The sequence below is a fragment of the Chionomys nivalis genome, chromosome 24 (genome assembly GCF_950005125.1).
Source record: "Chionomys nivalis chromosome 24, mChiNiv1.1, whole genome shotgun sequence".
NCBI lineage: Eukaryota > Metazoa > Chordata > Mammalia > Rodentia > Cricetidae > Chionomys > Chionomys nivalis.
The window spans coordinates 41,364,645-41,391,572 of NC_080109.1; the positions used below are offsets into that span (position 1 = coordinate 41,364,645).

A 26,928-nucleotide genomic window follows, 5' to 3' on the forward strand; every position below is an offset into this window, starting at 1 on the left:
AAATGTGCCTACCTCTGAGAGCCTGGAAGCAGTGGTTCTCAACCTTCCTAGTGCTGCAAGCAACTCTCTAACACAGTTTTTCATGTTGTGGTGACCCCCATCCATAAAATTATTTTCTTGCTACTTCATTACTGTAATTTGCTACTGTTATGAATCATAATGTAGATATCTGATATGAAGGCTATCTTATATGAGACCCCTGTGAAAGGGTCAGTTGACCCCAAAAAGGTTGTAACCCACAGGTTGAGAACTGCTGGCCTAAAGGTATGTGCCTCTATGTCCAGCTTGGATAATATATCTTAATTCAGTGACCATAGTTCCAGCATCTACATGACAGCTTTCAGCTGTCTGTAATCCAGTTCTAGGGAATCTGATGCCTTCTGCACTCTGCACGTACCGGGCACATATGGTTGTCCACACATATATAAAAGACTCTTATACATAAAATTTTAAAAGAATTTATTATTGTTATTTGTGTATGTCTCTGTGTGCATATGAGTGCAAGTGCCTGTGGAGACCAGAGGTTTCAGATCTTAGAGCCGGATTTACAGGCAACTGTGAACCACCTGACTTTGGTGCTGAGAATTAAGTCCTCAGAGCAGTGTGCACACTCTTAACTGTGTAACCTTCTGTCCTTTCCCTTTAAAGGAACTATCTTGAAACCATTTGCCTACTGCCAATTTATATCATTGTTTACTTTAAAGTTATAGGAGGAAAAATATTGTTAGTATCATAGTCTACATAGACATTTGAAAACGCAGGGCATTGCCAACTTAATTCTTAGAAAGTTTTGTACATTCAATAAGGTGATCAAGAAATTTCTGTGGAGACACTCTGACCCCTATAGAACAGTTGCTTTTTACCCCAGCTGGGATTAACCAGAAGAGCCTGGTTGATCAGGACTTGAATTATGCCTGGACTTTACTCAATCAGTAATGGACTTGCCAAAAGATCTGTAGCACCCACATAAAGTAGAGTTGAGTTGCACTTGCAATCCCAGTGCTGGGGAGTCAGACACAGGAGGATCCGTAGAACAGAGATTAAGTGTAAGCTTAGCCAACAAATGTTACAACTTTGAGCCACAGGATTTTTACTCTTGTCCATCTGTGCTTTTGACCATTACACTCAGCTGTCTTGCTCTTAGGACTTTGTGGCATTTTGCGTCCTTCATAAATTGTTTTAGTGTTTATCCCATTGATTGCTTCTTGGGAGCGGGCCACGTCCTGCTGCCTGGCTAGCTTACCCCCGAAATAACCACACAGAAAACTATTCATTTAAATCACTGCCTGGCCATTAGCTCTAGCCTCTTATTGGCTAACTTTCACATCTTGATTTAATCCATTTCTAATAATCTGTATTTCACCATGAGGTCGTGGCTTACTGGGAAAGTTTCAGCATGTCTGACCTGGTGGGTGGCTCCATGACGGCAATCTCTGACCCTGCTTTCTTTCTCCCAGAATTCAGTTCTATCTACCCTGCCTACCTATGTTCTACCCTATCAGGCCAAGCAATTTTTTTAAATTAATTAACCAATGAAAGCAACAAATAGATAGAAGAACCTCCTACACCAGCTTGTCTAATTATTTCACATTCTAGGTCATTTTTCTATATTTCATGTAAAAAGAGAATAATTGACTAGGCCATTTCATTTGGTTCTGACACTGACAGTAAAATGCTTTTAGTTTTGTTAGCATTTCTGCCAGTGTTTCTTCATCTTTTTTACTTCACTTTTATGTAACCAAATCCAAAATGTATTGTTAAAGTGTTAAGACATTATCTCTAGTTTCTAAAAAACCAACAACTAGCCAGGCAGTGGTGGTGCATGCCTTTAATCCTAGCACTCAGGAAACAGAGGCAGGCAGATCTCTATGAATTCAAGGCCATCCTGGTCCACAGAGCCAATTCCAGGACAGGTTCTAAAAGCTACAGAGAAATCCTGTCTCGAAAAACAAGACAAAACAAATCAAAAACTGGATGCAAAATTAAAGGGTTTCATATCTCATTTTTAAAGGTATACTAAAATTGCCAATAAATAAAAAGGGGGTAAAAGAAAGTAGCATAAAAGTCTTAAATTATAGAAACCAGATAGTTTTTGTAGCATCAAGTTATATTAATTTGCCTAAGAGATTTGTAAATCCAATTATACTTTTCTTATAATTGCATCTATGTAGTACATACTATTTTTGAATATTTTTTTTATTGATTTCTCTTTTCTTTTTTCCCTTAGTATACTGTATGGAATTTTGTTCCAAAAAATTTATTTGAACAATTCAGAAGAGTGGCAAACTTTTATTTTCTTATTATATTTTTGGTTCAGGTAAGTTTTATCACTCAGTGGATTACTTATAAACTCACTGCCTAAGCATATGTTTTACAATAGGGAAAAATACATTGTATTCTTAGTTGTTTTACTGTGGGATTTATTTTTATCCTGTAACTTCACCATTGTATTCACTAATAAATTACCTAAATCAAATCTAGATTTCTAAAACATAGGCTATAAATCTTAGGATTCAGTTCTCAGTGCCATAGTACTGAGAACTGTGACCTAGTCAAGGAGTGTTACTTGTGATTTTCAGACACCTGCTTGGAGTATACATGTTTTGGCTGTTGGCATGTAGTGCATCATTTGCACGTGTCTGCCTGTGGAATTGTCATCATACAAGATTGTGTGTGTGTTTATTTAAATTTTATTTTTATCAGATATGGCATGAGTCTACAGTCACAGATACTCAAGAGGCTGAGGCAGATGAAGATTGCTTGTACCCAGAAGTTTGATGCTAATTTAACAACATAGCAAAACCCCACCCCAATAAATTTTATTTATATTTAAAATTTTTTTAATATTTCCCTCTCCCTTCTTTTCTTTTTTTTCTTCGTCCATATGTGTGTTTGCATGCATGCCTAAGTGTTACAACTCTGATAGAAAGGTATCCTTGGCTTCAGCTCTAAAGGGGATGTAAGCCCTCAAGCCACACAAGTGTCCAGGCCACAGGACACTGTTAACTGCCCTAACTGCTGGATCCAGCCTCCCACCCTACAGAGTGAAAAACCCAATCTCTGTACATGAAATACCACCAGTCTCCACCCTGGAAAGCTCCACCATGAAAAGTCCCACCCCTTCCCAAGAAACTGTATAGAAGGCCCATATCTTGTGCAGTAAGTACTCCATTGTTACTCTCCTGAACAGAGACAGCCACTCTCATAATTTTTTGCTCTTCCAGTAAATCTCTTGTGTGAGGTTTGTTTTGCAGTATGACTTTGTGATATTCCTTGGCTCTCAGCTGCCAGCATACCTTTCCATCTGAGCTGTAATGCTTACAATGTACCTTAGAGTCTTACTATGTAGCCTAGACTGGCTATGAGCTCACTATCTGTGTCTGCACTTCTGGAATTATAGATGTTTACTACCATAGTCAATCAATTATTCTTAAGTATTTACAAGAAGCCGGGCGGTGGTGGCGCACGCCTTTAATCCCAGCACTTGGGAGGCAGAGGTAGGTGGATCTCTGTGAGTTCGAGACCAGCCTGGTCTACAAGAGCTAGTTCCAGGACAGGCTCCAAAGCCACAGAGAAACCCTGTCTCGAAAAACCAAAAAAAAAAAAAAGAAAAAAAAAAAAAAGAAAATGCCTTACAGGCTTTCCTATGGGGGCCGGAGAGATGGCTCAGTGGTTAAGAGCATTGCCTGCTCTTCCAGAGGTCCTGAGTTCAATTCCCGGCAACCACATGGTGGCTCACAACCATCTGTAGTGAGGTCTGGTGCCCTCTTGTGGCCTGCAGACACACGGACAGACAGAATATTGTATAAATAATAAATAAATATTAAAAAAGGAAGAAAAAAAATTTAAAAAAAAGTATTTACAAGAGTACTTTTCTGGGCTTATTACAAGTTTTTCATAAACTCTTCAGTAGCTTCTTAATCTAAATATTTTTGCTTTTCTTTTCATATGTATATATATATATATTTCAAAATGTAAATTGAAGCTCAAGTGTAAGTCAATTTTTAAATATCGTGATTAGCACTTCCTTACAGTTATTATTTTCTGATAAAACCTTAGAATTTTTCTTCAGTGTTAAAAGTTTGTTTTTGCTCTAAACTGGTCTATCAGTAGAACCTAGAATTTCAAAAGAAAAGTTAAAATTACCCAGGTAACCATTTTAAAGCTTTAGGAAACATTTAGTTTAAAATGCTTTTTTTCATGAATTGAGAAGGAACTTTTAATTTTATATCACTAGAATATCTAGTGGTTTTCTTGGGAAAATGAAATTATGCTAACTATATTCACATGCCATGTATGCAGTTTTCAAATTGCTAAGATCAACATGTATATAGAATAGAGCAAATTCAATTAGCCAATTCAGAGTCAAGGGAAATTAATAAATCATAAGATTTGTGTTCTTACTAACCTGTGTAATTACTGTAAGTATTCTTCAGCAACTTGTAGAGACTTCATTATGTGATTACATCATAATTGCAGCACCATTTTCCTAGCTCTCATCTTCTGATTCTTCTGTGTATAACAAAATCATTTGTAGGAACAATCATTTTCCATGTTCCACTTCTAGTTCTCTTTTCTAGGGTCCATTTATCCTGAATCTTGGGTTAAAATTGCGGACAGACTTTTCAGCATATAGTATGATGTACAAAGAAATATGAAATGAAGAAAGACCCATCTTAGGCAAACATTGAAGAACTTAAGAACTGTTGAAGCAATGTGCCTACACATGGTGGTACATGATTATATCCCAGCACTTGAGCAGCAAAGACAAGAGGATCAACAGTAGTTCAGATTTGCCGCGATGCATATAGCAAAATCCTGTCTCAAAAACCAAAACAACAGTAAAACAGAGTAACTGAGGTCAGTGTAGCAGTATATGAGAATATACAGTTGAAAGACTTTACCATACCTATGAAGTAGTCAAGAAAGCAAAGTTATAAACCAAACTATATACATTGTACAATAATATGATATATTAGCTATTAATCTAATGTGTAATATAAATATGTAATGTTCTTCATTCTTTCTCTAAATCTAGCTTATGATTGACACACCTACCAGTCCAATTACCAGTGGACTCCCATTATTCTTTGTGATAACAGTAACTGCCATAAAACAGGTATGTAATACGTCTTGCCTTTGTTCTTCCAAAATTCATTCAGAAACCTTAAGTAGTCCCACTCCAAATTAACATTATTGTCAAAACAATTTATACAACAAAGCATCAGATTTATTTAGTATATAAAAATTATACTTCAGGTACCTTGTGACTCATGAATGATTGCAGTATTTAAAATATATTATTGTCTTGACATAGGTATCAATCTAAAAACACATATATATGTTTATATATATTTACATATAATATATTTATAATATACATTATATTTATACATATTTATGTATATGTTAACATATATATTATAATATACAATATATTAATAACATGTATGATATATATATATTATATATTATAATATATTTGTATGTATTTATACAGGCTAATTTATGAAGTAAATTAGTATAATCATTTTGTGATTTTAGTGAAGTTTAAAAAGAAGTATAGTTCAAGAGAAGTAAGTTTATAGAATGGAACATTTGTTTTTGACAGGAACTTCCCTAAATTTTACGGTTTTCCTTGATAATTATTTTTTGTGTGTCCTAGTACCCTAATGGAAATAATTTCAACCAGATTATAAGTTGACATTAAAATATAGGAAAAGAAAAATAGAATATTGGATCAACATGCTAATTGAGAAATAAATTCCTTGAAATGTCAAATTGATATTGTTATCACTTCTCAAAAACATCTAGCCATGGTCTCGTGATACAGAAATGATTTCCTTCTACTAGACAGAGAGTTCATTATGTTGTCTTACCTAAATCTTCTGTTTTATAATATTTAAGGATAACATGTTGAGTGATGGAAAAATGAAATTAACAAATAATTTGCGGTTCTGGGATGAAGTGTATTACTTAATTACCTTTACTTTTCTCTATCTGTTTATATAAAATTAAGTACATTGTGTGTGTGTGTGTGTGTGTGTGTGTGTGTGTGTGTGTGTGTGTGTGTGTGTTGCCATAATTTGCTGGTGAAGGCCAGAGGACAACTCATGGGAGTCAATTTTTCCTCCTACCTCCGTGTAGATCCCAAGTACTGAACCTAAGTCATCAGGCTTAGTAGCAAGTGCCTTTACCTCTTGAGCCATTCTACCAACCCTATTTTATTTTTGTTGAAAAATAAAGGATAAGTGTCTATAGATTATCAATTATGTCATATAACTAGTATGTCAGAATAGTAGCCTTAGCTCTCACCAAATTTGATTTCTCTTTCTTTTTCTCCTATTGGAGACTAAGATTTGTTTGTGTTATTCAGTAAACATCTGAATCACTCCAGTTACATATTTTCTCAGTTTTACAAGTGTCATTTATTTCATCAGAGTAACATATTTGTCCTTTGGGCTTGTCTTGTATATTTTCACTAGGTGATTTCTGGTCAGTCTCTATGTTGATGTTCTCAAGTTTACAACCTAAAACTATTAGAACCATATAAACACACACACATACACACATACACACACACACACACCTCATTTGTATACTTCCATTTTACCTCACAAGAATCTTACATAGAAATGTTTTCCCCTGTGAAGCCATTCTGTTCCTGCTGCTCCTGCTGCTCCCTAGCTTATTAATGGTTCTACAGTTCTCTGACTGCCTCTACCTCTGCTTTTAAAATGAGGGAAATGGGAAACGGGGAGCAGTTGAAAATTTTAATTAAAAAAGAATAAAAAAAAAAAAAAAAAAAAAAGAATGGCACATGAAGACCTGAAAAGACATCAACATCTCTAGTTATCAGTGATAAGCAAACTAAAGCCACAATGAAGGCTTAATATGGTAGCCTGTAATCCAAGCACTCAGAAGACTAAAGTAGGATTACAAATTCAAGGACAGCATATACAACTCCATTTCACAAAATAAATCATTGAACAAGAACAATGAAACCTACTATTATTAGATTAGGTATCATTTTATACAATCAAGCTTGTGGCCCTGCCTACCAGGTCTTCCCTGATTAAAAAATAAATAAAAAATAAACATAAGTGATATGAAAAAAAAAATAAAATAAAAAAAAATAAAATGTACCTAATTAGTTTAAATAACCAGCATCCCTTTCCTAGACCACTGTGTTATTCTCTCAATAATTTTTTACTTCTACTCTTAACCTCCCTGTTTCTTATAGTAGCTGAATTGATCTCTTAACATTGGATCATGCTACCCTTCTGTTTAAAGCTGTAGAGGGAATTCTCTTCAAATGTCAGTGTCTTTAGTCATTAATGGAAACATACACAGTGTAGTTCCTGCTTCCTACATTTTTTTACTGCTTCTCTGTCTTTAACCACACTCCTCACCTCATCATCAAACACAGAAAGCATGCTTCTATTACACAAGCTTTATGACTTGTCATCTACCTTTCTTGAAAGGTTCTTGCACATAATTGCATAAGTCAGCCCCTGATTTTTTTTTCAAATATTAAGCTTTGACTGTTCCTGGCTATTTACCTTTCTCCATTTCCTTTTTAAATATTCACTGTTCATATCATTTGTCATAAACTTGTGTTCTGTTATTTTTTTGTTCAGATGTTTAGCACAGCCAGGGCAGAGACTGCCTTGTGTTTTCAGTGACTTGATAGACCAAAACCATTAATGTGTGGGGACTTTGATAAACATTTGCTGAATAAATGAATGAGTGATCCTGCTGAATACTTACTAAAGCAAAGGAAAATATAGTAATTTTGATCCTTAACTCTCAATAAATATTTGGCCAACTGTAGACTGCATTTAACTAGAAAATGATACCATTAACTAAATTGAAAACATTTTGATGGATGCATCTTTGTGAAATTAGTTTAGTAATGATAATTGACCACATTTCACTTTCCAAAATTGGTTAAAAATATATATAATCTAAAGGGAGGAAGCAAACACTTCACACTTCTGTTAATATGGTTGCTACAGATGAGTACTAAGTTTAAGTAAAAGCCAGACAGTAAAGACAAAAGGGGTAAAATGCAAATTTTCAAAGAGAATATTTGTTCTGATACAATTCATTCATTTTCTTCTCTCTATTGGTCTTTCTAGATTTCAGAAACCTATGTTAACTCATATAATAAGAGTTTCTCAGTTTTACTCATTTAATAAACACACAGGTGAATTCATATATTGTTCAAGATTATGTATCTATCACTATGGGTCTATCGGACAAAATTTGGAGAAATTATCCAAGTAAATATTTCCTTATTCTCTTCTCTTTAATCTGGATTGTAAGGAAAATGCTCTATTACCACTTATCAAATTTAATTTTTTCCAGCTGTATTGTATATTGTGTCTTTTCTAATCATGTATTGTGAGATACATTGTGTAGCTTGAATTCTAATTGGTCTTAATAATAAAAACCTAGAGTCAGATAATGGAGTAAATGCTGAAAGATCAGAGAAGTAAAAGAGCCAGCCACTAGGGGGACTTTTTACCTCTACCAAATTCTAGGATCAAAGTGGGAAAGATCCTGTCTCCATGAATCATCAGACTGAATGGACTAAGCTCCTGTCTCTTCCCACCTTATATTTGTCTCTCTGCCTAGACATATTTCTTCCTTCTCCACCTCCTCTAGTGCTGGGATTAAAGACGTGTGACTCTCAAGTACTAGGATTAATGGTGTGAGACAGCACTGCCTGGCTCTGTTTCTCTTTTAGACTGAATCAATATAGTATAGCCCAGTGTGGCCTTGAACTCACAGAGATCTGTCTGCTTCTACCTCCTGAGTAGTGAGATTAAAGGTGTGTGCCACTACTGCCTGACCTCTATGGCTAGCTCCACACTCTTATCTTCAGGCAAGCTTTATTTGTTAGATCACAGACAAATTATCACCACATTTCTCCCCCCTTTTTTGTCTAAAATAAAAAAAGGTTATAACAAATATAAGAAAAACTATATACAATAAGTATAATAATGATATACAGTATATACAGGCAATAAATTCATCAGCAATGTCTAGTCCATAAACATTTGACAAATTTAGAGAAAATACTCTCTATATATCCTATTTTGGTAAGTTCAAAAGGTTGTACCTAATTTGCTTTCTAACCTAACTTGTATTACCATCCAAAACTATCTTTTGATGTCTCTCAACCTTATACATTTTACACATCTTTAGTGAATGTTTTTTCTGAATCTGTGAACAAGGAAAATTATAGCAATCTAGTTCATCAAACGGTGAGACCATTCAATCTAAACTAACTTACATAACTAACAAATTCTTTTCATTTGATCAGATGTAACTTGCCAAGAGGGAATCTCCCCCAAAATTAGAGTTGGAGAAGGGTTTTGTTTTTGTCTTTTCAAGAGAATGAAGGACACTAGACAAATGAGACATGTGAAGAAAAACTACATGGCTCCTTTAAGAAACAGCTCCCTGGTTCATGTTGGTGGCACAAATGGCTCTGGCTCTTTCTGGAGGTTCCGTTATAGAGCACTTGAATGGATTTGTTTAATAGCGGCAACATAAACCCACTGTGTCCCTGGAGCTGGGGCAGTGAGAATGGCTTGCAGAGCTGGTGGTGAATGTACCTCTGTCATGTTGGACTGGATGGAGCCAAAAGGCAAAGCCGTAATCCCAACCACACTACTTAGCTTTTTAAGAGACTCTCCTGGTCAGAAAAGGATTCTGTGTGATGATTCTGGTCTGGGCAGCCGGGAAATGTAAGAGCAGCCTCCACTTGTATCCTGCTTGTCCAACTTGTACAGCATTCTGTAGCAGTTGAAGCAAGGGTACTTTCTTGCCCAGTGGCTAACTTTTTTCACAAAGTAAATTCCATATGGAGTTTCTTCAATGCCCATTATCTTCTCTAAAGTAGATTGCTACTTGTCGGGAGCAGATATGTCATAAAAAAAAAGAAAGAAAGAAAAGAACCTATGTTATTAAAACATTTTAAAGTGCCATATTCTGTAGATCTCTTAAGTGTTTGAAGATGATCTGTCTATATAAAATAAATCTCTGTTTGATCTTTAAAACATTCCTGACATGATTACAAGTTTGATTGTAATAAGTGACTAATTACTAACCTGTATTTCTTTATTATCCTAGATAGTTGGTAATAATAACTTTCAAGGATTAGAAATTTGCATTACATTGTTAAATGAGCTGCATTTAACAGAAACAGATGTACAGTATGTTCTAACAAAAATAATCTTAAATTTGTATCAATGTAAAAAATCCATATCAATGTAAAATATTTATGACTATAAGTTACTTATTTGGTTTAAAAGTAGCTTCAATATTGAAGTCTACCTTTTTATCCTATTTCTATATCCACCTTTTCCTTTTCATTGTAGATTTAAAAATCTACCTTTTATCCTATCATATTTATATTCCTCCTTTTTTCTTTTCAAAACAAGAACCCTGAATCTATGTTCAACTTTTTTTAAAAAAAAAAAAAAAAACTTTACTTAACCTTATTTCATGTACATTGGTATAATGATGTCAGATTCTCTGGAACTGGAGTTACAGACAGCTGCAAGCTGGCATGTGGGTGCTGGGAATTGAACCCCGGTCCTCTGGAAGAGCAGTCAGTGCTCTTAACCTTGAGCCATCCCGCCAGCCCCTATGTTCAACTTTTTTTCCTGAATATTACCAGCAACAACTTCTAACCAACCACCCTAAATCATGACAGATATCCATAACACAATGAAAAACCAAAAACCACCACTCTACTTCTTGGGAATGTGGGTGTTGTGTTCTTAAATTTATGGTCTGCTGTCTTGGGGCAACAGCATCTTTAGAGAACTCTGGAAGAAAAATTGGGGTTGTCAAGTCCTGGGAGAGGTAACTGCATCATTTTTTGTCTTGTCTCTGCATAATGGGAAAGTCCAGAACTTGTCAAGTCCTGGCTAGAATTGAGAGGATAGATCATCTCAACTATCTGCCTCAACATTGTCCTGAGCAGTTTGTAGTTCAAGCCAATCTTTAAGTGGTATTTTTCAGCTTAGTGCTGTTATTGTAGTCCTGGTAGAATTGTTGTTGTGGGGCCCCATCCTCCTTTTGGAGACTTTAAAGGTTGCATGTAGGCATGGTCATGGTTCACTGCAGAAAACTGATAAGAGACTGAAACTCAAAATCATATACAGAAAACAAGATGAATCAGTTAATACTCTATATGACCATTAATATCATGACAAAAAGTTAATATCTTATATCAAATATTTTAGATAATTTGTTCTTTTTCTTCACATGTCTCATTTGTCCAGTGTCCTTCATTCTCTTGAAAAGACTCTAATTTTGGGGGAGATTCCCTCTTGGCAAGTTACATCTGATCAAATGAAAAGAATTTGTTAGTTATGTAAGTTAGTTTAGATTGAATGGTCTCACCGTTTGATGAACTATCAATTTTTTCTCATTAAGAGGTTTCTCTTGTTCAGATCTGGCCTTTATCAATTTTGGTTTATGGTTTCTCCTGAAACTTTTATTTTGTAAAGCTGTTTTATTATCCAGAGCAGTATGGTTTTTTACAATAAGCATTAGGCTCTTTAATTGCTCTGGTCAACAGTGACAGGAAATTGGAACCAAACTTGACATGGGAACCTTTGAGAGGCCCTTCAAAGCATTTTCTGATGGCAAAGGGTTACCTTGACTGGCCCTTGCTGATCTGCATTCATTAGTCCAATGTCTGCCTTTGCCACACCTTCTGCATTATCCAAAAGGGAGAGTTCTATTTGGATTATGTTTAGAAAAAACATTGTTTCTAGGAATGCGTGTTTACAATCCCTTTTTAGGTGACCTTGTTTACTGACATTGAAACACTTGGCATTTCCTTTTTTTCTTCAAACCTCTGGAAATAAATCATCTCTCTTATCCAAGCATCATCATGGACATGAGATTCAATATTGATTGTATAGCTAATCTATTCTTCCAAGGATGCTGATCTTGCCTTAAACAGCCCGATTATCCATTTGCATTGTGAATTAGCATTTGCAAAAGCCAGAGATTCAATTATTATTTGTCTGACTTCTAAATTTGGTATTATTCTATTTACTGCTGAAGTCAATCTTTATAAGAAATCAGCTAAGGTTTCTTTTCGGCCCTATATCACTTTAGTGAATGACTCAATTTTCTTTCCTACCTCTTCAATTCTATCCCAAGCATTCAAAGCTGCTGGATGGCATAAAACGAGGGTGTGCTCATCATACAGAGATTGACTTTGTACATTAGCATAATCTCCCTCTCCAAGAAGTTGGTCTTGGGAAATTTCATACCTCTAGCCCTACTTTGTTGTTCAATGGTTTTAGCCTCATCTTTCCACCAGGTCCTCCATTGTAATTGAGGACTAGGCTCCAAGACTGCTGTAACCAATTCTCTCCAATCTTGAGGAATAATTCTATTTTAAGTTGACTATTAGTATATCATCTGCTTCACAAAAGGTGAATTCATGCCATATGAGACTATTGCTTCCTTGAATCTCCTTAAATCTAGCATTTCCACAGAATTCCAGTGAACACTTAAACAGCCTTACAGATATCTGGCATTTCTTATAAGGTGACTGGATAAATTAAATTTGGTTGTTTGAAAACCTTAGGCTATTCCTCTCTAACCTTATAATGTAAGGCTGAAATTGGTTCTCCTGTAAACTCCTCTGTCTGGATCTGAATAGCTCTATGATCTGTTTTAATAAGTTTTTCTAAGGCCTGTGTCTTTGTGCTCATATCAACCAACTTTTTAAGAGATAAACCAATAATTATCAAGCCAACAATAAAGAAAATGATAATTATCAATGCAGATTAAGTTAATTATCTCTTCATTTAATTGATTTATTTTTCCAATTTTAAACCATGTAGTTTGTAATCATACAGAGACCTAACTCTCCATTGTAATAGTGTTTCCATTTTTATTTATTTATTAAAGATTTCTGCCTCCTCCCCGCCACTGCCTCCCATTTCCCTCCCCCTCCCCCGATGAAGTCCCCCTCCCTCATCAGCCCGAAGATCAATCAGGGTTCCCTGCCCTGTGCAAAGACCAAGGACCACCTACCTCCATCCAGGTCTAGTAAGGTGAGCATCCAAACTGCCTAGGCTCCAACAAAGCCAGTACGTGCAGTAGGATCAAAAACCCATTGCCATTGTTCTTGAGTTCTCAGTAGTCCTCATTGTCCGCTATGTTCTGCGAGTCCAGTTTTATCCCATGCTTTTTCAGACCCGGGCCAGCTGGCTTTGGTGAGTTCCCGATAGAACATCCCCATTGTCTCAGTGTGTGGATGCACCCCTCGCGGTCCTGAGTTCCTTGCTCATGCTCTTTCTCCTTCTGCTCCTGATTTGGACCTTGAGATTTCAGTCCGGTGCTCCAATGTGGGTCTCTGTCTCTGTCTCCTTTCATCGCCTGATGAAGGTTAATATTCAGGAGGATGCTTATATGTTTTTCTTTGGGTTCACCGTCTTATTTAGCTTCTCTAGGATCACGAATTAAAGGCTCAATGTCCTTTATTTATGACTAGAAACCAAATATGAGTGAGTACATCCAAAGCTAAACCAAGACCAGGTGAACGATCTAAATAGACCTGTTAGTTGTGAAGAATTAGAAACTGTTATCAAAAATCTCCCTTCCAAAAAAAGCCCAGGACCAGATGGTTTCAATGCAGAATTCTACCAGAACTTCCAAGAAGAGCTAATACCTATACTCCTTAATGTATTTCACAATATAGAAACAGAAGAGTCATTGCCAAATTCCTTTTATGAAGCTAGAGTTACCCTGATACCAAAACCGCACAAAGACCCAACCAAGAAAGAAAATTACAGGCCTATATCACTCATGAACATCGACGCAAAAATTCTCAATAAAATACTGGCAAACCGAATCCAAGAACACATTAGAAAAATTATCCATTATGATCAAGTAGGCTTCATCCCAGAGATGCAGGGCTGGTCCATTTTTTAACATGGGAAAAAAATCTTTTTTAAATAATTCCTGTCTTTAAGAATTCCCAATTGTCTCACCAAATCTGCTGATGATGGCAATGAAGATGTGAGGCTGATTGCTGCTGTGTAGAACAGTAGAAACATGAGTGATTTCAAGGCAGCTAGTTTTGCAGTAGACTCCAAGAAGAGGGGTCTAGGGAAAGCTCAGAACCCAGTGTGAGAGAGGAAAACCTAGCCAGCAGGGCAGTGACTCCAACCAAGTGTAGCTCCGGCCTGTGCTGGTGGCTGCAAAAGCACAGGCAAGTGGCTTTTTCCTGAATTTGTTCCCCACATTGGGCACCAGATATAGCATGAATTCTAATTGGTCTTAGTAATAAAAACCTGGAGTTGGATAATGGGGTAAATGCTGAAAGATCAAAGAAGTAAAGGAGTCAGTCACTAGAGAGACTTCTTCCCTCTACCAGATCCTCAGATTGAAGGGGAAAGATCCTGTCTCCATGAATCCTCAGGCCAAACAGGCTGAGCTCCTGCCTTAACATTCCTCTCTGCCCAGCCATATTCCTTCCTGTTTCTACCTCCCTAGTGCTGGGATTAAGGGTGTGAGACACCATCGCCTGGCTCTGTTTCTCTTTTAGACTGGATTAGTCTAGTGTAGCCCAGTGTGACCTTGAAGTCAAAGAAATCTGTCTACTTCTCCATCCCTCTGGGATTAAAGGTGTGTGCCATCACAGCCTGGCCTCTATGGCTAACGAGTGGCGAGTGGCAAGCTCTACACTCTGCTCTTCAGGCAAGCTTTGTCAGATCACAAACAAAGTATCACCACAACATTGCTCTGGTAAATCATAGATTATTGAGGAAATCATCTGTTTGAGCTTAGATATTTGAAAATGCTAAGATATTTGAAATGGTGATAACATTTAAGGTAACTGAAAGATCCTTTGTTGTAAGCGCTGAGATTCAATGAAATGGTTTTCAGCAGGCTACTCAACTAAAACAATGAATTGGGATGAATCTGGCAATAAAGTGCAAAATGAATTAGAATTTATGAACTTATATTAAAAGGTTAATGCATTTATTGTTACTGCTTTGCTTTTATCTGACTATAAAAGGAAGTAAACTTTTTTCCTAGCCTCAGAAATGGTATTTTAAGTCTCAGCTTTTTTCTAAAATTGACATATTGTGGCTTAAAATTGACCAATATAATTTAGATGTCTTACAGTGCTTTCCCAAAATGTTTTCTCCAAAAAAAGTAGACCGTTAAAAAACAACTATCAGTAATTTGATTTATCACCTCCAGCTCTTATAAGCTTTCTACCAGTTCTTCTACATAGCTCCCTGAGCCTTGACAGGAGGGCTTTGCTGAAGACACCCATTTAGGACTTAGTGCTTCACAGTCTTTCATGTTTTGCACATTACTTAGTTGTGGGTATTTGGGTTGATTCCCATTTACTGCAAGAAGAATCTTCTCTTATGAGGGCTGAGCACGTCACTGATCTATGGGTATAGCAGTATGTCATTAGGAGTCATTTTATTGCTATGTTCATTTACCAGAATAATGGTATTAGGTTTTCCTCAGGTTCTTGGCTACTTTAGCAGTGTTGGGTATAGGTTCCACTTCATGGAGTGTGCCTTAAATCCAATCAGAAAGTAATTGGTTACTCCTATAATATGCCATTGTTGTACCAGTTTATCTTATAGGCTGGTCTCTGGTGTATGTCTTAGGGCTTGTACCTGGACAATATTGTTGATTACTTTCTCAGTGTGCAAAGTATCTTCATGTACCATAAACTTTAGTCAGTGGGTAACATAAACTCTAGTAAGTAGGAGTGAGGTTTCTAGTTAGATACCAACTCTACATCTTTGTGTTCAGTGCCATAAATTTTATCTTCAGAATAGGGCCTTACCATCATCAGTTTGTGGAGAGCAACCAACAGCCTTAGTAATAGCTGTAATGTTCTGGGGTGGGGAGGTTCCACTATTGTACTTTATGTCCTTACCCTGAAGGTAATTTTATGCATTAGTTTCTAATATTTTATATATAAAATAATGTTTTACATGTAAGATGTGGAATTTTTCCCTTGTCATATCATGCCAGGGCTTAAAATGTTTTGTATTTTAAATTATAATTAGTTCTGTGGTCTATATTTTAAGAAAGGAAAAGAAATCAACTTCAGATTTGAAGTTTGGTTGGTTTTTGTTTTGTTTTGTTTCTGCTTGTTGCCTGCAACAATGCTGAGTGAATGTATGCTGTATGACTAAAACATTATTTGTACATAAAAGTCATTTAATGATTGAATAGTTTTAGGAAAATACAGAAGTCACGAATGTCATCCTGGGCTTTTGGCATGTTTAGCCATGGCATTTGTCAATATGGACTTTAGGATGCAATAGTATCCAAAATCAGCTCTGAATATCCTCTCAAGATATTTATGAGCCCCACACTTTACTAAGGAAATATGAGTTAATGAATACTGAGAGGAAGTGTGTGTCTCTCTCTCTCTTTCTTACTTCCTTTCTTTTTCTTCCATTTTTTTTAAAGATTGTATTTTAATTACAACATTTCATTCTTCCCTTTCCTCCCTCCAACCCCTACTACATATATGCCTCCCAGCTGCCTTCAAATTCATGTCTCTTTTTCATTCTTCCCTTTCCTCCCTCCAACCCCTACTACATATACGCCTCCCAACTGTCTTCAAATTCATGGCTTCTTTTTCATCAATTGTTATTGCATGCATATGTGTATTTATATATGTTGTTTCTAAATATAACCTGTTTGAGTCCATGTAATGGTACTTGTTTGTGTGTTTTCAGAGATGACTGTTTGGCACTGAACAACCAGGTGTGCTCTTCCTGAGAGTACTACCTCTCCTCTCCAAGCTTTAAACAGTTGCCTGTAGTTCTTTGTGTAGGCTTGAGACCTCATGGACTTTTCCCGCATGCAATTTGGCATGTTTATTGGTGTCCTCCTTGCTTAGCTCATGTTTGGGCAGTCATATTGGTGAGACTTCATGGGTGTAGCTTCTGGTATTGCTTAGCAGACACAGTGTCAACCAAGTTCCCTGAACATCTGACTCTTTTTTTTTTTTTTTTTTTTTTTTTTTTTTTTTTTTTTTGGTTTTTCGAGACAGGGTTTCTCTGTGGTTTTGGAGCCTGTCCTGGAACTAGCTCTGTAGACCAGGCTGGTCTCGAACTCACAGAGATCCGCCTGCCTCTGCCTCCCATGAACATCTGACTCTTATGCTCTCTGCCTCCTCTTCTGCAATGTTTCCTGAGTGTTAGGTGTGTGGGTATTCTGTACGTCCTTTGAGTTCTGGCTCCACAACTTTGCATTTTGATTGATTTTGGTTCTCTGTAGTGATCTCTGTTATAAAGAGAAGTTCTTTGATGAGGGGTGAAGGTGACATTTATTTGTGGATAAAAGGATATATGTATACCACCCCCCCCCCCACACACACACACACACATGCCCATGCCAGCAACCAAACTTAAACTGAATGGGTCATACACACAAAAAGATATCACAAGAGTGAGCTTGTTGAGAGGAAGGTTTCTAGGGGTGAGGGTGAAAATGACTAGGAAACACACACACACACGTTTTATGTCTGAGTATCAAAAAAGATATAAATTTATGAGTCCTCAAGTGGGGGATATTAGTAATGCAGTTAAATATTCACTTTTGGACTCCAGAAGCAGTAGGAGTTGGAGAAAAGATATTTTAGAATTACCAGCATATTTTATATTATTTGAACACATAGAAATAAATAGAATAATTTTATTGCTAAGAGTGAAGATTATTGGAAAAACTCAAAAAGGTAGCAGGAGAAACCTTCACAGGATAACAAGGAGGGTCAGGATCTCAGAACACTAGGAGCATGTATGTAATGGAAACAGAGAGATAATGTTTCTGGTAAAAATAATGTCAGAAATGTCATTATTTTTGTAGGCATCTAAGTAATCTAATAGAATTCTAGTGAATGTTTCAGGGAAATTGTGGGGGGGGGGTATTTGTTTTCTCATTTGATAAAGTATCTTTAAAAATATTCTGATAGGGTAATTTTTCTTCTGTGCTTATTTACAGGGATATGAAGACTGGTTACGCCATAACTCAGATAATGAAGTAAATGGAGCTCCTGTTTATGTTGTTAGAAGTGGTGGCCTTGTGAAAACTAGATCAAAAAACATTAGGGTATGTAGATGGAAAATTGTGTAGAATTATATTTGGTGTCATAGTTTTAGTCTTTATACATATATATATATATATATATATATATATAAAATTTAAATATATATATTTAAATCCTCTGTGTGTGTATCAGTGGCAGAGTATTTACTTCACATGCTCAAGCCCCTGAATGTCTTCTACATTTCAAAAACTACATAAAAAGTTAAATAAGCCATCTCTCTGGAACAGAATGAAAACAAATCCTTGCCTTTTAAAGTATGTGTGATCCCTTCTCTCCTAATTTCTCATAGGTGGGTGATATTGTCCGTATAGCCAAAGATGAAATTTTCCCTGCAGATTTGGTGCTTCTGTCCTCAGATCGACTCGATGGTTCATGTCATGTTACAACTGCCAGTTTGGATGGAGAAACGAACCTGAAGGTTTGCTCATATATATGTGTCAGTATTGTTCTGGATTGATATAACATTTCATGTTTATAATATTTTTTCTGTTGGTGAAGTGATCAAGTTTGTCCTAATAAAGTGGTTTTGTTTTTGTTTTTTTAAGTTACTGAAACTTTTTTAAAAATTTTCAGAAGTTGTTGGATTGAGACAATGGCTATGTTGGTAAAGCACTTGTTACACAATACTGGCATCTTAAGTTTGGATCCTAACATCTACTCAATAAAACGCCAGGCACAATAGCACATACTTGTGACCCAGCAGCATTGGGGAGTTTAGATGGGAATCCCTGGAGCTTGATAGCCAGTTAGTCTGACCAAAATGGTAAGCTTTATGTTTGGTGAGAGACCCCATCTCAGGAAGGAAGATGGAAAGATTGAAGATGACTCCCAAGTCAGTTCTGGACTCTTTACACACACGCACATCTGACATCTGCATACTTATCTGCACAGACGGACACACAGATTCCATACACATGTATGCAAGTAAGTTTTAAATTTTAACAAGTATAACTTTTAAAAGTAAAAAAAACAAGTTATGTATTTAAGGGCAATCTCACCCTGGCTGTGTTCATGTTGAAAGTGGAAATGAAAAATGTTTTAAGAAAAATAAAATCTTTTAATACTTTTGATACTATTTTTCCCTATTTTTTTTTAACCCAGCCTGACTTTAAACTTCAGGCAATACTAAGATTATAGATATGAACCACCATGCCCAGTTTAATGTATTTTTAGTGAGAAGCAAGTATAAATTTGCCCAGTTTTCAGAGGCTAATAAGGAGGTGTGAAAATTCACATTTCTCCTACTAAATGGGATGTAATGAGTCTTAGACAGTTGTGATTGCTAATGGATTCCATATACAGGTGAATGCAGCAACCCATTTGTCCCTGCTTATTTCTCATTGATTCTCCTCTGTTACCTTAGCAGAGGGATCCACAATCTAGGCCATGATTTCATCTAGAAGACATTTGAAGCAGTTGATACCTGAGGTCATACTTAGGTACACGTTAATCCTCTTCAACTTTCATTTTTCAGACACATGTGTCAGTTCCAGAAACAGCAGTATTACAAACGGTTGCCAACCTAGACAGCCTCATAGCTGTGATAGAATGCCAGCAGCCAGAAGCAGACTTATACAGGTACGGGGTATTGTTTGGTGAGTTTGTTCTCACTTAACAGTTCTATTAGAAGTAAGATTCTAATGGAATCTTACTAAATTTTTATTTATTTTTATAAAATTATTTTATAAAATTTATTAATTTTATATTAAAAATCCTAATAGAAGCTCAGCTTCTATTAATAAGACCTTGTTTTTGTAACCAGAAACATAAAAATAATTTTTTTTAATTTTATGGCATTTTATATATTTTGTGTGCATATGTGTTTGGGCACATGCATGCCACTGTGTGTATATGAAAGTCAAAGGACTACTCTCAGGAGTCTGTTCTCTCCTTCTAATATGTGAGTGTTGGGGAACTCAGGTTATCAAACTTGGCAGCGAGTGCCTTTATTCATGAGACATTTTGTTGGCCTTTAAAATGAAACTTTGATTTGATAATAATATTTGTGAGGCCTGAAATTAAAGTGAAAAACAAAAGGCAGAATTTAATAGAATTCTAAGCAAAAGGTACCAATTAAAATTTTACATTAGATTATGTGTGTGAGAGAGAGAGCGCTTACGTATGTGGGCATGTTGGTTGTGTGCACCTTTGTGCGTGCCTATAGAGACCAAAGGTCAATGTGCAATGCCTTCCTCAATCATTTTCCACCTTATTTCTTGTCTCCTATTGAGACAGGATCTGTTACTGAACATGGAGTTCATAGATTGGGCAGGACTGACTGCTGGTCAATGAGCTCCAGAGTTCTGCCTGTCTCTGTCTCATCAGCATCAGGTTTACAGGTGTGCACTGCTGCACTCAGCTTTTATCTAGATAATAAAGATGGACCTTTATTCTGATGCTTGATAACAAACTCTGCTAAGCCATCTCCTCAGCCTAGTAAATACTTCTTATAGGACATAAGAGGAAAATGTTACCAAAAACATTTACGTTGTGACCCTGGTTGTGGTTTTAATATAAGGGCTCAAATGTGTGTGTGTGAAGTTTAGAATGCATATATACTCCCAAACATTAGCAGTGTTAAATAGTGAGATTCCTAATGGTTATTGACTTTGTTTGCTTCTCTGTTGCTCTCAACACCATGACCTAAAGCAACTTGAAGAGGAAAGGGTTACTTCATCTTACAGTCTGTAGTCCATCATGAAGGGAGTCAGAGCAGGAACCATGAAGGAACAATGTTTACTGGTTTGCTCTCCATAGCTTTCCCAGTTTGCTTTTTTATACAACCAAGTACCACCTGCTCACAGTGGGCTTGCCCTCCCACATCGATCCATAATCTAGAAAATGCTACACTGATTTTCTGTAGGCCAGATGAAGGCATTTTCTCAGTTGAGGTTCTCTTCACAGATGACTCTAACTTGTGTTTTTATGATTAAAAAACAACAACAACAAAAAACCTCATCAACAAAATGTTAATTTTTTGCCATCTTATTTCATCTGAATCAGTTTATAAAATATATATGTGTGTGCCAGTATATAGCATATATTTCTGATCAGAAAATAAGAATTATACAGTTGTTTTTACTTTGGAAAAAAACAGATTTGAAGAAAGGACGAGGGACTGCAAAAAGGGTTGGTACAACATAGAACTGGCCTGAACACATACTAGAATGCCAGAAACAAGGTTAACAGCATATGGAAAAAGAAAACAAAGTCCTTTCTGGATTTGGCTTGGTAACAAAAAACAAACAAAAACGGGTTAAGATATCAGTTCTTAAAAGTATGCAGGGAAACACTGGCAGATTTGGACCTAAATTTAAAGTCTAGGCTGGAGTCAGGATGCATAAACTTCTCTGGAACAAGGAGAATTAAAAACAACTCTTCCTGAAGTAAAAATGAGAAATCAGAAAGAAATACGAAGTCAAACTCTTCAGCAGATAAAAGATTTGGCCTGGAATGGGAAGGGCAGTAGAGGAGACATTTGGAAGGGAATGCTAAAATTTATCTACCACATGGGCATCAGGCATACATGTATGTGGTATGTAGACACATGTGCCGGCAAAATACCCATATATATCACAAAAAATAATAAATTAAAATTTTTTAGAAATGTCTTTACCTAAAGATTACTTGAAGCTTTGTCCAGCATTTGTTTTTGACTGTGACTTAGGTAGTTGTTCTCTTGAATCAGCTGTATACGTGGTGCTACTTTCAGATGTGGAAACTGGAGCTAAAAATCTAGACTGTGGAAGTGCACTGTAGGAGCAGGCCATTCACCCTAGAGTTTAGCCACAAAGGGTTATAGAGTTAAAGAAGTTCGGGATTTTACCACAGGTTTGAACTTGCTACTTTACCTCCACTGCTTATCTCATACATGCTAGTTGCTCATTGAACATTTGTTGAATGGATAAAATAAATATTTCATATGGGCCCAATGATCTGTAGGTCACAGGGAACTTTATTTGGTAAACTATAGTGAAATATATAAACATTCATTGTTGGCTAAATCATGTAAGCATTTTTATGTAGTAATTTATAAGTTATGATAAGTAGATTAATAAAAATAGTGACATGTGGGAAGATTTCATTGATTACATCAATCACAGATAGAATAATAAATGTATAATAGTAAGTAATAAACTTATTAAATAATAATTAATAATAATAATCAATTTTTAAAACTTAAGGTCTAACTTTAAAAAAATTACTGTGTAGCACTAATACTGGATGATTTGTATATGTAAAAGATGTACTGGAGCTGTGGCTCAGTTAGTTTGTGCTTTCCTAGCATCTCTAAGACCTAGCTTTAGTCCCCAGCACCAAAATAATAACAACAAAATTTTCATAAAAGGTTGATTAGGGCCTGGAAAGATGGCTCAGTGGTGGCTTGCAACACAATGATGAGGACTTCAATTTGTGGCCTCGAACAAGCAACAAGGCTGGTGTGGCCTCTTGTGCTTGTAGCCCCAGTACTGTGGGGAAGAGACAAAAGGATAGAAGGTTGCTGGTAGCACCTTAAAAGACGACCGCTTCAGGTCTGGAGAAGAAGCTGCCTTAGAAGAGTAAGACAGTGCCAGAGTGCCAGAGGACATCTGCTGCACTCCTGCACAAGCACATGCACACAGGAATTTTATTGCATTTGGCTGACAGTGCTAAATGTATTTTATCCATTGATTTCATGTTGCCTATCTTTGTGATATGATACATTTTCCCACAGATTTATGGGACGAATGATAATAACTCAACAAATGGAAGAAATTGTAAGGTAAGAATAAATCACATTATCTAATTACTTTTGGAAACTAGTAGAGAGACCAAAAGTTAAAAAGGATTAAGTAAATAATGAGCATATCATGAGAAAGCATAAAACCAGCTAGTAGGTTTTAGCAGCAACAAGTGAAGATGATGCACTCTATATAATGACATAAAAGCAATTGTTTAGGTTTAAATATTTGTATTTTTTGAGAGTTATTGGTAGCAGCTTTAAATGAAACACTGCTGATTTAATTCAGATGTTTAAACATTTAAGTCATAACACTTAAAGTCAAGTGAGTTGGGGTTCAGTTCGTCAAACAGCAAGTGTATCATGTGTGAAGTCCAGGATTCAGTTTTCCTACAAAAAAGTTTTTTAAAAGATGCATGTTTTACATACTGTTTAGCAAATATAAATTCCGTGGTTGGCTTAGTACTGAGTACAATTATAGTATTTAGTGACCAATTCTGAACTGTTACAGTCTTTCTTCTGTTTAGCTTTTTTGGTTGGTTGGTTGTTTTGATCTGTTTTCTCAACATAATTTAGCATCTAAATAAGAAAGAGACTTTGAGTCTGTTTAAAGATTTGTTAATAGGATGAGATCACATTTTAACTTATGACCTGAAGGCTTACTTTAAAATCAATCATAGAATCAATTATTAAACTTTTATTTTAATATGACTTCGTCAACTCTTTTGTAGGGACACATTCATTGTGTGCTGACTACATTAAATAAGTCAGTAGCCAAAAGAGTTGAGTATTTTAAAATTAGATCTCCAAGATATGCCATCAAAATGTCATGTGCCAGCACTGATTCTTATTCTAATAAACATTATCATAGAAGCACCTTCAATAAACTTTAATACCACACTCACGATCCCTGATGAAGAACTGTGACTAAGTTTTATTTTCATTTCTTCATTGAAATAGTGAAAATTTTATGGGTATATCGTCTGAATTGTGTTCTAAAGTATTGTGTCTGGTAAAGGAACCCTGGCAGTACAGAACCCACTCCTGCATGCCTGAAAGAATGAACTGTTTTCCTGAAACAGCGGCAGTTAACTATTGAATTGTTTTGATTTGGAAGCTGTCATGGTATCCCAGTTTTGTATGCCTTTCATTTCATTACTGGAACCAACACCACACTAGGGAGTAGAAAGAAGTAGGGAATGAGTGTTGACTGGGCACGTGGCTTAGTGTTGAAAGCATTTTCAGTGACACATGTGTTTTGCAGGCGCTGAGTAGTTAGCCGCCACACTAGTTCTGGGGTAGCAGAGATGAGGAGTCACCCAACAGTACTCTTTAGTGAACATACTTGGAAAACATGTCCCAAGTTTCTGACTTTCCTGGTTCAGTGCATTTTTCCACCACAGTATTTGGGTTTGCTGATATTTTTATAAATGATCCAAGTTTTGTTTGATTTGAATAGTTTTTTTATGTTTCAGAAATCTTAAGGCCTCTCAACAAAATAGGGGACTATAACAAACTTTTAATCATCTTGCTATCATTAAAAAAATACAATTTCCTTTGCAGTTATTTCTTGTCATTTTATATCTCTTTTAAGGAGAGGAATCCAAGCAGCAAGAAGGCCTTGTACATGAGACATGTGCAGTACAAGTAGTCAGCTGGTGTTTTGTGATCTTGCCTACAAAACACTAACATATTTTGTACATTATATTTTATAGCCTAACATAATTTTAATTATGCAGAACTCATGCATTTATTTTATACAGCTCTCATGATAATTTTATGTTTGCACTGCATTTTAATTCTGTGTTTTTCATTCTTAAACTGATGGTTAATTTTGCTAACAAAATTTAGATTTTGTGTTCTGCTAAATTTTTTTAAATCATTGTTTAATTATTTTATTTTGTTTTTAAATTTTTGACATTGATGGCCTTGCAAGTTTATTATAGTTTTAGTTTTCTTTTTAAGTTGCAAACCTTAATTTAAATTTTTTATTTTTATGTGTATGGCTGTTTTGTCAGCATGTATCTGAGCACCACTTAAGTGCCTAATGCCTACAGAGGTCGGAAGTGGATGTCGGATCCATCGGAACTGAAGTTACAGATGGTTGTGAGCTGCTATGTCAGTGCTGGGAATCAAACCAAGATCCTTGCAAAATCAGCCAGCTCTCTCAACTGCTGAGCGATCTCTTTAGTCCTGCCATTGATCTTAAAATGACTGAAATGCTAAAGCAGATGCTGGTTTGTCCTAGAACTGACATTAACCCAGGTAGTATTCCAGTAGCTAGGGTTTTGATTTTATATGAAAACTGTTGTAACTATAGGTTAAGTACCTCTGACTGAAGATGCCTTTTAATTTAATTGAATATTTAGTGCCTTTTGGGTTTCTTTTTTCTTTAGACCTCTGGGACCAGAGAGTCTCTTGCTTCGTGGAGCCAGATTAAAAAATACAAAAGAAATTTTTGGTTTGTACACACTTAAGTTTTTTTAATTGTTTGTATGTTTTGTATTGGTGCTTTATATGAAGCTTTGCTGTTACTTCTGAGGTGCTGGGTACTGAACTCAGGGTCTAACACACAGTAGGCATGCAGTTTGTATAGCACTAGACAGCATCCCCAACCTCTGTAAAACATAGCTTTAAACATAGCATTTCATGGTCCTTTGATTACATAATATTACTTTATTCAATGTAAGACATGATAATTTTCTTTTAAAGTTTGTTTTAATATTGTGCTTTGTTGTTATTGATCTCTCCTTTTGAGTAGTACTAGAGTCCTCCTCTTCCTGTGTTTGTGGGTACTTGTGAAGCTGAGCACGAAGAAAACAGTCATAGTAGACTTCCAATAACATGGGTACAAGTCAGCGCTGTCCAGTCCACACCCCTTCAGTCCTGCTAATAACCGCTGACTCTTTGATTCACACATTTACCTATCCAACAAAATCTTACTGCGCTCTGAATGTTGAACCAGTCCTGTTGGGGACAAACACTTTATTTCTCTAGAGGAAGCGTAATAGTGCCCTTACCTGGTAGAAGCCAGGCAGAAAGGCCACAGATCATATTCTCCCTTTCGTTTGAAATGCCTCTCATGGGTATATCCATAGTGATGACACAGTAGGTGATTTCCAGGGCTTAGAGAATAGAAAGTGGGATAGATATTTAATGGGACCAGCATTTTTTTAAAGTGATTAAAGTATTCTCTAGATAGATTCAAAAGATGACCTCAAAAAATTGTGACTATGTTATCCCCACTGAACTATCCATGTTAAATGGTTAGATGGTTACATATATTTTGCAACTATTTTTTAAAAATTATAATAATGTTCTGATATCAGAAACCAGACTAAACCTCCACGGTTTGTATTTCTCATGGGACACTGAATCTTACATGACTTCCTAAGGGTAATACTTTTTGTTCTTGTTACTTTAAAATGGGGCTCCAAATTATGCAGTTTTAGAAGCAATTGTGTATTTGAATGCTTTTAACTGAGTCTGCTGTTTGCCTCAGCATCTTCTTCGCTATTATTTCATTCTGTTTTTTTTCCAAATTGCATGGTTTTATTGTCTTTTTTTCATTTTAGTTATTACCCCTGAATTTAAAGAATAATTTTTATTTTAAAAATTCTAAGTCAAATATTTACTAAAAAGGCACAGTTGGTCTGTCCTATCCTGCTTCTTTAATCTTCTATGTAGGATTTTGAAGGAACATTTAAGTTTGGTCTTGCCTAATTAGTTTCATTCAGCAGTGTTAGTCCCACTATTAAGACCATGTGCTCCCGTCTCAGGGTCTCACATAGCAGTTCTTTGCACTTACTTCATTTACTCTGAAAGACATGAATATTATTCTTCAGTACTTACGGAATGACATGTAGACTCCAGATTCTGGCATTCTGGGTTTTTAGCCCAATCCATATTTTCCAGTTTAACAGGAAGGTTTTACTGTTATTAGCATCCTTAGCGTCATATGCAGTGGTCATCTGTTATTCCCACCCCTTTCTTCCGTTAGTCTCAACTCTGTTACAACTGAGAAATGAGACTCCATGGAGGTTGAATGGCTAGATCAGCAAAA

At 36.0% G+C, this 26,928-nt stretch overlaps 1 protein-coding gene across 9 annotated transcripts in view; it reads left to right on the forward strand.

The window, feature by feature from the left end:
* Atp11b (ATPase phospholipid transporting 11B (putative)) overlaps window positions 1-26,928 on the forward strand; it is a 98,781-nt gene that overhangs the window by 15,808 nt on the left and 56,045 nt on the right. For all 9 annotated transcript variants that reach the window (XR_009056271.1, XR_009056273.1, XR_009056272.1 and 6 more), the window contains exons 3-9: window positions 2,228-2,317; window positions 5,039-5,119; window positions 18,040-18,147; window positions 18,435-18,563; window positions 19,620-19,723; window positions 22,860-22,907; window positions 25,262-25,326. Coding sequence is in view for 6 of the 9 variants with exons in the window: in XM_057756767.1 (XP_057612750.1) it covers window positions 2,228-2,317; window positions 5,039-5,119; window positions 18,040-18,147; window positions 18,435-18,563; window positions 19,620-19,723; window positions 22,860-22,907; window positions 25,262-25,326 (625 nt within the window). In the remaining 3 variants the exon portion in view is untranslated. The remainder of the gene's footprint in view (window positions 1-2,227; window positions 2,318-5,038; window positions 5,120-18,039; window positions 18,148-18,434; window positions 18,564-19,619; window positions 19,724-22,859; window positions 22,908-25,261; window positions 25,327-26,928) is intronic.